The sequence below is a fragment of the Bos grunniens genome, chromosome 27 (genome assembly GCF_055505025.1).
Source record: "Bos grunniens cultivar Pamir isolate PY7600 chromosome 27, Bosgru_T2T1.0, whole genome shotgun sequence".
Lineage (NCBI taxonomy): Eukaryota > Metazoa > Chordata > Mammalia > Artiodactyla > Bovidae > Bos > Bos grunniens.
In genome coordinates this window covers 27,314,316-27,329,247 of record NC_141191.1, presented here as the reverse complement: position 1 = coordinate 27,329,247, position 14,932 = coordinate 27,314,316, and the positions used below count along the sequence as shown (strand labels likewise).

The window sequence follows — 14,932 nt, the reverse complement described above, 5'->3', positions numbered from 1 at the left end:
GTTTTCATTCCAATCCCAAAGAAAGGCAATGCCAAAGAATGCTCAAACTACCGCACAATTGCACTCATCTCACACGCTAGTAAAGTAATGCTCAAAGTTCTCCAAGCCAGGCTTCAGCAATACGTGAACTGTGAACTTCCTGATGTTCAAGCTGGTTTTAGAAAAGGCAGAGGAAGCAGAGATCAAATTGCCAACATCCGCTGAATTATCGAAAAAGCAAGAGAGTTCCAGAAAAACATCTATTTCTGCTTTATTGACTATGCCAAAGCCTTTGACTGTGTGGATCACAATAAACTGTGGAAAATTCTGAAAGACATGGAAATACCAGACCACCTGATCTGCCTCTTGAGAAATTTGTATGCAGGTCAGGAAGCAACAGTTAGAACTGTACATGGAACAACAGACTGGTTCCAAATAGGAAAAGGAGTACGTCAAGGCTGTATATTGTCACCCTGTTTATTTAACTTCTATGCAGAGTACATCATGAGAAACGCTGGACTGGAAGAAACAAAAGCTGGAATCAAGATTGCCGGGAGAGATATCAATAACCTCAGATATGCAGATGACACCACCCTTATGGCAGAAAGTGAAGAGGAACTAAAAAGCCTCTTGATGAAAGTGAAAGTGGAGAGTGAAAAAGCTGGCTTAAAGCTCAACATTCAGAAAACGAAGACCATGGCATCCGGTCCCATCACTTCATGGGAAATAGATGGGGAAACAGGGGAAACAGTGTCAGACTTTATTTTTCTGGGCTCCAAAATCACTGCAAATGGTCACTGCAGCCATGAAATTAAAAGACGCTTACTTCTTGGAAGTAAAGTTATGACCAACCTAGATAGCATATTCAAAAGCAGAGACATTACTTTGCCGACAAAGGCCTATCTAGTCAAGGCTATGGTTTTTCCTGTGGTCATGTATGGATGTTAGAGTTGGACTGTGAAGAAGGCTGAGCACCGAAGAATTGATGCTTTTGAACTGTGGTGTTGGAGAAGACTCTTGAGAGTCCCTTGGACTGCAAGGAGATCCAACCAGTCCATTCTGAAGGAGATCAGCCCTGGGATTTCTTTGGAAGGAATGATGCTAAAGCTGAAACTCCAGTACTTTGGCCACCTCATGCGAAGAGTTGACTCACTGGAAAAGACTCTGATGCTGGGATGGATTGTGGGCAGGAGGAGAAGGGGACAACAGAGATGAGATGGCTGGATGGCATCACTGACTCGATGGATGTGAGTCTCAGTGAACTCCGGGAGTTGGTGATGGACAGGGAGGCCTGGCGTGCTGCGATTCATGGAGTCGCAAAGAGTCGGACACGACTGAGCGACTGATCTGATCTGAATAGGCGTGTAATGGCATGTCGTTTTTCAAATTTGCATTAACATCTTTTCCTATGCTTATTCGTCATCTGTTTACCTCCTTTGGTGAGGTGTCTGTTTAAGTCTTTGTTCTATTTTTTACTCAGGTTGTTGATTTTCTTAACATCCAGTTTTAAGGGTTCTTTGTATATTTTGGATAGTAGTGCTTTATCAGATATGCCTTTTGCAAATATTTCTCCCAGTCTGTGGCTTATCTTCTCATTCTCTACCCAGAATCTTTTGCAGAAGTTGTAAATAAAAATTTAGCTTATCAGTTCCTTTTATAGATGATGCCTTTAGTGCTATATTTTAAACAGTCATTGTGATCTGGGGGTTCTAGTTATACATGTAAGGAACTTGGAAGGTGTAAGTCCTAATAACACGTCAAAAGCCAAACAGAGTGAAAAATCAGCTCTCCTAGGATATGTAAGAGAGGTAAGGACACAGGGGAAATTGTCCCCGAGACTGGAGAAGTTGACAGGCAAATACAGAGAATAACAATTTACTGGAGCTGAGATTCATGAGCTGAGGTTGCTCGGGGAACCAGTACTGAGCAGGAAAACAAGAACTGCAATGAACTGCTAGAGGCTGAATGTGGATAACCCTGAGAGCTCAAAACTCCAGCGGGACCCAGTCATCGGGGACTGTGACAATTCTGTGATATTTATTTACAGGAGCTCAAATAGGTTCTCATAGTAAACACTGGAGAAAAATTTCCTTGTTCTTCAGGCAGTAGGAGAGAGAAAGGAACCATTTTGAAATAAACCACAACCTCTGTTCTTAACAACCTTCCCTTATGAGAACTAGCTGACCAGGGTCTAAATCAGCAGGCGCTCACCGTGTGTCCAGGTCTACTCTGTAGGAGCTCAGTTCCCATACAAAACTCAGCAGAAAATGCTAGTTTTAATTCTTACAGCAACTCTATGAACTTCTAGTAGTAGGAGACCCATTTTATAGTCTTTATTTTTAGCTGAACTGTGGGGCATGAAAAGTGAAAGTCGCTCAGTTGTGTCCAACTCTTGGTGACCCCATGGACCCCATGAACTGTGGGGCATATGGGATCTTAATTCCCCAACCAGGGATTGAACCTGTGCCCCCTGCATTGGGAGCATAGAGTCTTAACCACTTGACCATGAGGGACGTTCCACTGGAGCTTATTATACAGAATGAAGTAAGTCAGAAAGAAAAACATCAATACAGTATACTAACGCATATATATGGAATTTAGAAAGATAGTAACAATGACCCTATATGTGAGACAGCAAGAGACACACAGATGTATAGAACAGTCTTTTGGACTCTGTGGGAGAGGGCGAGGGTGGGATGATTTGGGAGAATAGCACTGAAACATGTATATTATCCTATGTGAAATGAATTGCCAGTCCAGGTTCAATGCATGAGACAGGGTGCTCGGGGCTGGTACACTGAGATGACCCAGAAGGATGGGATGGGGAGGGGGAGGGGGGGTTCAGGATGGGGAACACATGTACATCTGTGGCTGATTCATGGCAATGTATGGCAAAACCACTACAATATTGTAATTAGCATCCAATTAAAATGAATAAATTTATTAAAAAAAGAAAATGAAGGGACTGAGGCACTGGGAGGGTAAGGAGCTTCCCAAAGTCACGTGGCTATTAATAGTTAAGTGGCAGAGCCAGGCCTTGAACTCCGGCAGTTTGAGGTGTCTTCATCCTATACGGTCTTTCAGCAAACTTGCTGCACTTACAGACTACGTAGCCGGCCAGATTTCTCGTTACACTTCTGCTTTCTCCTAGGACCCCAAGAGCACTTGAAGATCTTCCGAATATTCCTACTAAATAACTTTGGCAGAAATTATTCCTACTTGGCAGATAGAAGAGACCCAGAGCCCCCGTAGAATTTCCTGGGGGTTGTGAACCAATCTGGTGGTCCACAGCAGCCATGGTTTCCTGAAAACTCCAGCCTCTTCATACCACCATGGATTCAATCCATGGTTTTCTTCTTTTTAAACTGTTTAAAACAAATTAAGTATAGGTATTTTACAATGTTCTGTTAGTTTCAGGTATACAGCAAAGTGATTCAGCTTTATATATAGATTCTTTTGCATTTAGGATATTACAAGATATTATAGTTCCCTGTTCTATATTTTTGTGTTGTTCAGTCACTCAGTCATGTCTGACTCTGCGAGCCCACGGACTGTAGCACACCAGACTTCCCTGGCCTTCACCATCTCCAGGAGTTTGCTCAAACTCATGTCCATTGAGTCAGTGATGCCATCCAAAAGTAAGTCCTTGTTATTTATTTTATATATGGTAGTTTGGATCTGTAATTCCTAAACACCTAATTTATCTTATGCTTTGTATAACATTCTCCAGACTTGTAAGCAGAATTATCAAAGTAGAGATGAATAGAATTACTTTTCAAATCAGCCTTTGACCAAGTAAAGTATGCCAAGAATCCTATTAAAAAAATGAACATGTCACCTACATATTGTCAGACGTCTTATTCATTGTTAGCTCTACAGGACAGGTGGGGTTTGGCCAACTGAAGTCCTGCACCATCCCCTTCCCCTTGTTCTAGACGCAGATCTTTAGAGCAGATGCTAAGCTGCAAATCTGGCAGCCAGGTCTCAGCTGAATGGGAACTGATCACCTTTTATATTATTTGTTTGCGTTGGATCTTAGTTATGGCCATGTGGGCTTAGCTGCCCCGTGGCATGTGGGATCTTAATTCTCTGACCAGGGATCGAACCTGCGTCCCCTGCATTAGTGGGCAGATTCTTAACCACTGGGCCACCAGCAAAGTCTTTAGATGACCTTTGTAATGCCAGGTGCTCCTTCAGCTTAGACGCCCACTGTGCTGTCTTATGATTATAAAATAACAAGGAAAAATGAACCGTGCCCAATGACAAAGGGTCACAAGTGCTATTCATAGGGTGCACTTTCTCTAGCCTGAGTCACAGACACCAAAGCAGTGCCATCACAAGAGGCAGGTAGTCCACTGGCTCCTGTGCCCCACACTCCCACGATACAAGGAGGGAGTGAGGTCCGGAGCCATACCACTTTGCCGGCCTCCCAGCTGCCTTGGGAGCCAGAGTGAAGTCTGTCTCCAAAGCGCGTGCCCCGTTGTTGTGAAGATATTTCTAAAAGGCAGCTGTGCTTCTGCTATTGCTGTACCTACCTCAGTGACTCCCATGTGGGCTGCGAGGTGAGGATAAGGCCCTTCGTGCGGGTCTCATAGAGACTTGTCCGAAGATGAGAGGGAGCTGTTGTTTGTCTTTTCCGGCAGTTTTAGGGCAGTTGCATTAAGGTTGGTCAGGTTGAACGGAACAAACAGGGAAATGAAAACACTTCAGAGCTAACTGCTACCCACATACCGTATACTTTAAAAATGTTTTTATTGAATATTAAACAATTACAAGTACTGTAAGTTAGACATTTAGCCAAAGCACAATTACAGGTTAAATATAATCATAAAGATGTCTTAAATAGAAACCCACCATGCAGGCAGGTTGAGTTCCTTGACGCTCTCTTTTGGAAAGAAGAGGGTGAGGGGGAAAAAAAGGTCCTCCAATCCATGTGAGAGTGAAGTCTAGAAGAATTTACATGCTGTAAGCAATTTCCTACGACCAAATCAACAGGGTTGCCAGATTTAGTAAAACGAAACAAAACAAAGCCCAAAAGCCCAGGATGTTAAGTTTGAATTTCAGATAAATAATAATTTTTTACAGTAAATATATGCCAAATAATGCAAACCATACTTAAGCAAAACAATTATTTATCTGAAATTCAAATTTAACTGGGTGTCTTTTATCTGGCAATTCTACAAATAGACAAACGTAAAACAGGACAGGAGAGTGAATTGAACTCCCTGCCATTGGTGGGTCACAGAGACTACAAATAAAAACATTACCAATAATGATAACCGAAGAGTCACTACGTTGGTTATGTACACAGACCAACATCACAATGAGAAGATACACTTACTACTTCAAATGCTGTTGCCAGGAAACACTCTTGATTTCCTCAAAGCTGGTTTTGTAAATGTTTTTGAGAAACCTTGATATAAGTACCTTTTAGTCTGTAGGTATCAAAGACAATAGACAGGGTGAGCTTGAAACAATGGAAGCAGAAGCAGGTATTCTATGCACATGAAGAGTTTAAATATTCTGTGTCATGAATAGAATGGTTATATAGTCAAGGTCGGCTTCTAGGTCTAGGCTATTAGCCTCAAAGATTTTGGTTCCTTTCCAATTTTTATTGTGTTTTCTAGCTTTTCCTCCTGAGCCTTGGGAGGGGCTGGAGGCATGTAAGGGACCTCCCCCCGCTCCACCAGGGTTTAACTGTACTTCTCTGCAAACACAAAGAGACATCAAGGGGCTTCAAGAGCTGCCTGCGGAAAAGGGCAGGCTTATGAAGAATAACCAAACACTCTAGATCCTAGAGCATGAGAAATCTGTTTGAAAAAGATGGGTGGTGGGGTGTGTATGGAGATGTGAAAGTGTAAAGCATAAAAGAAAATGTGAAAAAATGAAGAGTCAGAATGCAGTCACCTCTACCGTGTGAATATTCTCTCAAAGGAGTTAACAACCTCTGCAGATGTTTAAAACTGGTCACTTTGTGAGCATATTTGGTCTTGGGGAGTATGTAAAATCTTAGCTTCCTACTGCTTGTCACTTATCACTGGTTTATATTTTTAAATGATTCAAAATTAGCTTGTGCAACACTCAAATTCTACATGGTATCTATCACTTCATGAGTTGCTGGTAATCCCTACATGCACAAAACTTCATGGGTTTTGAAATCATTTCCTTCAACCAGAATGTTTGATAGCTGAGGAAGTTCAGCTGCAGAGGAATGGGGGATGGTTTGATTCTCTCAGCTCCTCTGCAGATAAAGGAGGATTCCTTAGAAAATAGATTCTTGTCAACTAAGTTTACCAGGTGTGAGATACATGGAGATACACCCAACATGCTGACATCTTTCACATGCTGAGAAATGGAATTACAACTCTGTGTTTATTAGGATATAAAAGATGAAAAGTTCTCTGCCATAGCTAAGGCTTTCTTAAGAAATTTTAATTGTCTATTAATTTCAAAATGCACAAGGTATCTGAAGTAGTCTTACTTTTTAAGTTTTTTTTTTTAATGCATTTCCTTTTCATATGCTAGACGTATCCAGCCAAAGCACAAATATCATCTTCACAATTACTTTCTTTTAATTTCTCTGTCACTGATTTGACATCAAAGTTTAGTCTTTAAATTTCTGACACATGAAACCCTATCTTAATGTTAGTTTTGAGCGCTGCCTGAATGATTAAAATCTATAGCTCTATGTCAGATAACTGCCCAAAAGAAAAATACAGAAAAAAGGCTGTTTATCATAGATTATCATACAAATAGGATCTGGATATCCTAGGGGAAAGGTGCTTAAAAGTACACACCATTTCTGTTTGAAAGTGTTCACGGAAATCCAGAAGGTACAGGTGTTTAAGAACGAGGGTGAGCAGTGGCCAAGTGCAGCTGTGAGATAAACATAGACAACTTATTGCATTCTAATGCTGTTTTCTAGCGTACACCAAAATTTTATTTTTTGAATAGAGGCTATGATATTACTCTATATTACTTTATTTGCCACATTTAGGCATTTCTCTGCACGTATCAATGCACTTCGCTATTTGGAGAGCAAAGAGAAATTAGTGTAGCCACTAATATCAAGCTCAAAGGAGCAGGATGTCATCTCACACAAACGTCCTAGTGTTGTTTACTTATGTCACTGAAAAGCCAGGAATTCCAAATTCCAAGAAGAAAAAGATGAAGGAAGGATTCTGGTTGTACTGCTATTATTCTGCACAGAATCAGAACTCTGGGTTCCACGCTGTCATCTGTCAACAAAGTGGCCGAATCTTCTAGGCAGAGAACATGAGGCCTACTACCTGACTCTGGTTGTGAACTGGAAACTGAGGTACAGTCGCTGTATGTATGCAAGACTCAAGACAGAGAAAGGAGGCAAATGAGTGGGGTCAAAGGTAACTGCTGGAGCTAATCCTAAATCCGGATTAGCAATCTGGGGAAAAGGGAAGGAGGCCAAGAACAAGGAGAAAAGTGCCCAGTCCAGACCACTTAACTGATGCCAACAGCTAGCAAACCGGGCCATCAGGGCTAGAAGCCCTTTGATGTCAGACGTGCAGTGGGCTGGAGGGTCTGGATTCTCTCTTCTCTGTGGTTTGGGAAACAAAGGGGCCACTCAGGGGCGGGCGTACTGGCAGCCCTCACTTGCTGGTGTTTCTGTAGAGCGTGTACAAGAAATTAACTGCATCTCAGCCTAGCCGAATGCCATGCTTTTAAGACCCACTACTATGGGTGGAAACTCCAAATGCAATCAATGTCTGCTAACTTGAGACGCGCTCAGGGTAACCTTTGGTTTTCAAGTTTTGAAAAAATGTATTTGGCTCCTATGAGATACTGATTACCTCATTCTCTTCAGCAGATGAGTAGTATGTACACATTCCTTCAAGAACTACTACATACTCAAATCATTACAAGACAAGAAGCACAGCAAATGTCTTCCTTACACAGTACCTTTACTCGGCACACAGAATGTCAGATATAACATTGGCAGTTTAAATACCGAACCACGGTTTAGCTTCTCAAATATAAGGCTGAAGTTTCAAACTGGCACATCCGTTAACCTAGTTAGTGTGACGGAAACGACATATAACCACAGTTGAGTGGGTAGTGGCTTCTGTTTTTAATGAAGCTATAAAGCTTTTGAGATCCATACCATATTCATCCTTTTACTTAACTAAAAATCACAGCTGTGTTTACCATTTTAAACTATATCTAATTGGAGGCAAGTAGTATACACTTTCACAGCTACTGAAAACGACACAAATGCCAATTCCTTCAACCCACTGTTACAAACACAGCAAAAAAGAAGGAAGGGAGGAAAACAGCCCTCTTCATGAATATCAAACTTGGGAGCTCTGTGTGGAATTCTAGTGCTATTAAACAAGTAGCCAAGACACAAACACCCAGCTTGGGTCACTAAAACTTCAATAGAAGCAACAACTGAGGCTAATTCTTGATTTAATTTTGAGGACCCATGCAAGATTCAGCTATAAAACTCAAAACTAGTTCCTGATGCCTAGTTCTAGCATTGGACTCAAGCCAAAAGGAAAGCAAAATGTGTGTTTTTAAGACCCTATTCTAGAATCTTTGCATGTAACCATTTTATTTTTCTTTAGGAGATTAAATGAAGTCACAGCTTAATCAACCTGCATTAAAAAAAACAAACAAGCAAATTAGTTTTCAGGACTGTAAATTGAAATGGCAAGTTTGCATCACACTGTTTTTCCTTTTTTTCTGCCACATTTATATTACTTTGCTTCGAAGCTGAGTAGACACACAGCATGTCCATGTAAATATGTTAATGCACTCAATTCAATATTCAGTTAAGATGAAAAGGACCAGTGTGAGAACTGTCACGGATAATTTTTTTTTTTTACAAGTGTCAACGTGCACTTGACAAATGTTGAGGGAAAAAAACAAAGCAGTGATTTCAAGAAGAAACAGTACGACTATTTCTCTCATTTAAAAAACAACCGAAAGAGCTTTGGTTTCCATTTTTGTTCTCATCTATTAAGCAGTTTGAGACAATGGTTCAAAAATTTAGTGCAGGGACCTATGTAAACTATCTGAAGCACCTCACTCAAAATAAACCCCAAATCTGGAGCAAACAAAAGAGTTCTCCCATTTGTGCCTACCCAGTGACTAAACAGGATTTGAACCCCAGCTTTCTAAACTAGAGGAACAATCAAGTAGTATTTTTGTGTTTCTACTGGAGTATGGTAATTCCACCGAATTGGGAAGTAAGGCAGCTGCTTCTGGGGCGACAGTTCTGGTGGTGCGGGTTAAGTGAAGGGAAGTAGTGTTATCTTGGAGAAGTCCTCGTGGTCCTCTTCTGCTGCCGTATTTTCGCACCTCAGGCCCCTCACGCGTCTTAACAATGCTTCTGGATTCACAGGCCTCCCCGGCGGTCTCCCCTCTGAACGTCACCACAGCCTCTCACCGGCTGGGCTCTTCCTGGCCCTCCAGCACCGTCCTGAACGCCTTGGAGGCAGGCCTGCATTGGGAAGTGCGAGCGGCTCTCATGGGCTTCGACTTGCTCTGAACCTGGGAGTTCCTAAATCAGGTGGATGCTGGGTGCTTTTCCCTTGTAAGACTGGCCAATCATAAAAGGAAACTGAAATGTGGCGTTTTTCCTTTCCGTCTCCGTTTATGCTGATAAGAGGTACAGATAAAAAATAAATCAGTGGGGGAAAAAAAGTGGACACTAAAAGCCTTGCTCAGCCGGAAGCTCGGGTTATGTCACTAGTGATTTTAGTCAGTGTGACTGTGCAAAATATCCTCAGGAAGGCTCGGGCTCATTTTCAAAGTAAGCAACAACAATGATAGCAACAAAAAGTGGATGATAATGCTCAGAAAAAACTAAAAAATGAGCCTGTCATATGTGTATATTTATTATATACACGGGCCATATGTAGAAAAGCAAATGTAGTGTGTGAATTGTGAACATTTGGGAAAAGTATTGGTTATGTTGTCTTTTTTCCCATTAAGTCTAGATCGAAGTAGTCCTGTCTTAGCGATGGATAACTGCAATGAAAATGAGCCTGAGATATATTAAAAGGCCGCCCCTGTAAACATTTCCTCAAAGGGAACAGTAGCAGTTGAGTATGTATCAGTTACTCATACTATATTCATCACTATCGCAATGCTTTATAAAAGACAAACAGCTTATTTCTAGGCTGTCAGGGATTTACAGAATATTGATTTTGTTGAAAACAATCCACTGTCATCCAGGCCCGGGCTGAAATCCGATCCGGCCTTTACCAATGGGCGTTCACTAGGTCTTCTGTTCTGCGGCTGTCGCGGTCTGTGAAGGAGCTTCCGGCTTCATGATCTGGTATGTGATCAGATACTCTGGGTATGCCTGGAAAGGACAGGAAGAAAGCATTATCATCCTTTGGGCAGGTAAGATACTGAAGCCCAGCTTCACGTGGATGCTTCAGAGGCTGCTGGTCATAACCCATACTCTACATACACCTTGAGAGCCTGCAAAGGCCAGCTAATTCATAGGTGCCTGGACAGTGAGGAGGTCCACATTCATCTCTGTACGTAAACCTGTGTAAACCCTGTAATCCTAGAATTGCTATCATGTTATTTTACCTCTGAATACTGTAAATTCGTCACACCACATTTACGCCTCCCTAGAGTCACATGCCATGGGAGAAGGCAATGGCACCCCACTCCAGTACTGTTGCCCAGAAAATCCCATGGATGGAGGAGCCTGGGAGGGTGCAGTCCATGGGGTTGCTAAGAGTCAGACACGACTGAGCGACTTCACTTTCACTTTCCACTTTCATGCATTGGAGAAGGAAATGGCATCCCACTCCAGTGTCCTGGCCTGGAGAATCCCATGGACGGAGCAGCCTCGTAGGCTGCAGTCCATGGAGTTGCACAGAGTCGGACACAACTGAAGTGACTTAGCAGCAGCAGCAGCAGAGTCACGTGCCAAAAACCAGAAAACTAAGGCAAAGAAAAATCTTTCTCATGTCACCTCATCGATTGCTGTCACACAGCATTTTCAAGAAAAGTCAAAGACAGAATAATTCACTGAACTGATTTCAAGTTAATCATAGATGATGAGGTAACCCACTGAGTGAGGTGGGGGGGGAGGCGAGGTGTGCGGGGTCACCAGTAACCTAGAGGCAAGAGTTTGGAGGTCATTTTGACAAGCTGACTAGTGAAAGGCAACTTTGACAGGAAAGAGAATGGCTCTGAAGATGAGCCTCTACCCCTGTCTTCTATGATCCTTTGTGTGATACATCCTTTTGCTTGTAGAAAAGTTGCTTAAGCAAAGGAATCGGTAACGCAAGTATTTGAATTTGGTAGTATGGTATTTTAGATTCCCAACACATGTAAAATTTAGGCAGATTCTAATGGTATGAATGACTTAAAGATCATTTTCTGAGTGCTTCTGGTTCTTACTCACTAGGCTACTGAATTGCTTCTGTGTATAATGGCAACCCACTCCAGTGTTCTTTCTGGGAAAATCCCATGGACAGAGGGGCCTGGAGGGCTATATAGTTCATGGGGTCGCAAAGAATTGGACACAACTGAGTGACTGAGCATATAGTTTGAGATAGGAATTAATCATATCAAAGTCCAGAAGTAGGCTTTAAGGCAAGGGAATTAATAAACTTCAGGACCAGAAGGGCCCAGGATAGACCAACAAACATTATTTCCTGTCAAGTCTTACTCTAAACCCAAGCTGGTTCTAAGAGCATACAGCATATTTTTTTAAGTACTTAGAAGAAAAGATTCAACAATCACTTTTAGAAGCCAAATTCCCTGATAGCTCAGTTGGTAAAGAATCTTCCTAGAATGCAGGAGACCCCAGTTCGAATCTTGCATCCGGAAGATCTGCTGGAGAAGGGGTAGGCTACCCACTCCAGTATTCTTGGGCTTCCCATGTGGCTCAGCTGGTAAAGAATCCACCTGCAATGTGGGAGACACTGGGTTCAATCCCTGGGTTGGGAAGGTCCCCTGGAGAAGGGAAAGGCTACCCACTCCAGTATTCTGGCCTGGAGAATTCCATGGACTTTTTTGGTGTTGCAAAGAGCTGGACATGACTGAGTGACTTTCACTTTCAGGAAATTCTTCTTAACTCAAATCCTCAATGCTATAATTTAAACTCAAGTGTTTATAGTTTATTCTCCACTGAGATGAGGAGGCATCATGCTCCCTTGAATGATTTTGTATGTTTGAAAATCATTCTACAAATCGTTCTGTTCCGTTCTCCAGGTTAAGTTGCTCTGCATTGTTCATATCACTTCAGTAAAACAGGCCACATCTCTGTAACTGCCAATGACCAGAGAATACTTCCTCTATGTCTAATTAATGTGAGGCTTAAAGTACAACATACAAAAACGTTCCTGATATTTTAAGTCTAGTCATATACTAAAATTGGAACTATTTTTCTTTCAAGTACAGTGCAGTTAATTTTCAATATATCTTTTCAATTCTAAAGAAAGAAACAATCCCACCAATAATATATAATGCTCCTCAGATCAACCCTCTGAATAAAACATTTACATGTTCTTAGAAATGTTGATACTAAAGGTGAAATATGATATAAGGTATAACTAAGGGGAATAAAAGAAAAGTTGGCAAAGGAAAACTACCATAAGTCAGGAGAAATTGCTCATGGGCAACGACCCAATTAGTAGACATTATAATTAACACTGTCCATGTGTTTACCCGCATAGGGAAGCACAGGTGTGCTCCCCTGAAACAACAGAGTTTATCCATTTTTAAGGTACTTTTTTTTTCTTTCAAATATGATGTGGACCACATCATTCTTTAAATGTTTCTAGCAAGAGAATTTCAACAAGTTATCAAGTCAAAGTACTTGGGAAATGGTTAAAAGATCAGCAAATACTAGACATGTTATTTCTTCCCACCCAAATGTGAATGAAATTCTATTTCCCATAGCTAACTTACAAGATCTGGAAAAGTGTTCGGTAGAGAAAACTGTAATCATCTATAATCTTAATACCCAGAGATAATTGCTCTTATGTTTTGGTTGATTCTGTTTAGCAAATACCATGTAGATATATTTTTAAATCACAGGCACACAAATATACTAACATTCATTTAATCGTTCCCTTTTTGCTAAATATTTAGTTTGTTTAAAATTTTCATTATGATAATCGAGACAGCAATGAACATCCTTCTAGGCGCTTTTTGGGGGATGTGACTGTCACTGATTTTATCTGAAACAGATTTCTGAAGGTAGAATTACTGAGTCAAAGTGAAAATATTTTTTCTAGAAGCTGGGCGTTTCTGATTTAAAAAGAAAAATCTGATAAAAGTATTCTGTGGTACTTCAAAAACTCTTTATTTGTAAACAACTGCAAACTGGCACATTAAGTTCAAAAGTCTCTCAGTCGTGTCCGACCTTTTTCAGTTCAGTTCAGTTCAATAGCTTAGTAGTGTCCGACTCTTTGCAACCCCATGAATTGTAGCACGCCAGGCCTCCCTGTCCAGCACCAACTCCCAGAGTTCACTCAAACTCAGGTCCATCAAGTCGGTGATGCCATCCAGCCATCTCATCCTCTGTCGTCCCCTTCTCCTCCTGGCCCCAATCCCTCCCAGCATCAGAGTCTTTTCCAATGAGTCAACTCTTTGCATGAGGTGGCCAAAGTACTGGAGTTTCAGCTTTAGCATCATTCCGTTCAGTTCAGTTCAGTCACTCAGTCGTGTCTGACTCTTTGCGACCCCATGAATCACAGCACGCCAGGCCTCCCTGTCTATCAGCAACTCCCAGAGTTCACTCAGACTCACATCCATCAAGTCAGTGATGCCATCCAGCCATCTCATTCTCTGTAGTCCCCTTCTCTTCCTGCCCCTGTACAGGAGACAGGGATCAAGACCATCCCCATGGAAAAGAAATACAAAAAAGCAAAATGGCTGTCTGAGGAGGCCTTACAAATAGCTGTGAAAAGAAGAGAAGCGAAAAGCAAAGGAGAAAAGGAAAGATATAAGCATCTGAATGCAGAATTCCAAAGAATAGCAAGGAGAGATAAGAAAGCCTTCCTCAGTGATCAATGCAAAAAAATAGAGGAAAACAACAGAATGGGAAACACTAGAGATCTCTTCAAGAAAATTAGAGATACCAAGGAAACATTTCATGCAAAGATGGGCTTGATAAAGGACAGAAATGGTATGGACCTAACAGAAGCAGAAGATATTAAGAAGAGGTAGTGAGAATACACAGAAGAACTGTACAAAAAAGATCTTCACGACCCAGATAATCACGATGGTGTGATCACTGACCTAGAGCCAGACATCCTGGAATGTGAAGTCAAGTGGGCCTTAGAAAGCATCACTACGAACAAAGCTAGTGGAGGTGATGGCATTCCGGTCGAGCTATTTCAAATCCTGAAAGATGATGCTGTGAAAGTGCTGCACTCAATATGCCAGCAAATTTGGAAAACTCAGCAGTGGCCACAGGACTGGAAAAGGTCAGTTTTCATTCCAATCCCAAAGAAAGGCAATGCCAAAGAATGCTCAAACTACCGCACAATTGCACTCATCTCACACGCTAGTAAAGTAATGCTCAAAATTCTCCAAGCCAGACTTCAGCAATATGTGAGCCATGAACTTCCAGACGTTCAAGCTGGTTTTAGAAAAGGCAGAGGAACCAGAGATCAAAGTGCCAACATTCGCTGGATCATGGAAAAAGCAAGAGAGTTCCAGAAAACATCTATTTCTGCTTTATTGACTATGCCAAAGCCTTTGACTGTGTGGATCACAATAAACTGTGGAAAATTCTGAAAGAGATGGGAATACCAGACCACCTGACCTGCTTCTTTAGAAACCTATATGCAGGTCAAGAAGCAACAGTTAGAACTGGACATGGAACAACAGACTGGTTCCAAATAGGAAAAGGAGTACATCAAGGCTATATATTGTCACCCTGCTTATTTAACTTATATTCAGAGTACATCATGAGAAATGCTGGGCTGGAAGAAGC

General features: G+C 41.6%; 1 protein-coding gene across 2 annotated transcripts in view; it reads right to left on the bottom strand.

The window, feature by feature from the left end:
• Window positions 1-4,714: 4,714 nt before the first annotated feature.
• TNKS (tankyrase) overlaps window positions 4,715-14,932 on the bottom strand; it is a 160,174-nt gene continuing 149,956 nt past the window's right edge. Inside the window, exons 27-28 of one of the 2 annotated variants that reach the window (XM_086379631.1) lie at window positions 10,225-10,324; window positions 7,900-9,615 (exon numbers count right to left, since the gene is read on the bottom strand). In XM_086379631.1, the coding sequence (XP_086235757.1) occupies window positions 10,238-10,324 (87 nt within the window). In that variant the 3' untranslated portion in view covers window positions 7,900-9,615; window positions 10,225-10,237. Of the gene's footprint in view, window positions 10,325-14,932 lie in introns of both variants that reach the window. The other variant, XM_086379630.1, reaches the window with a different exon arrangement.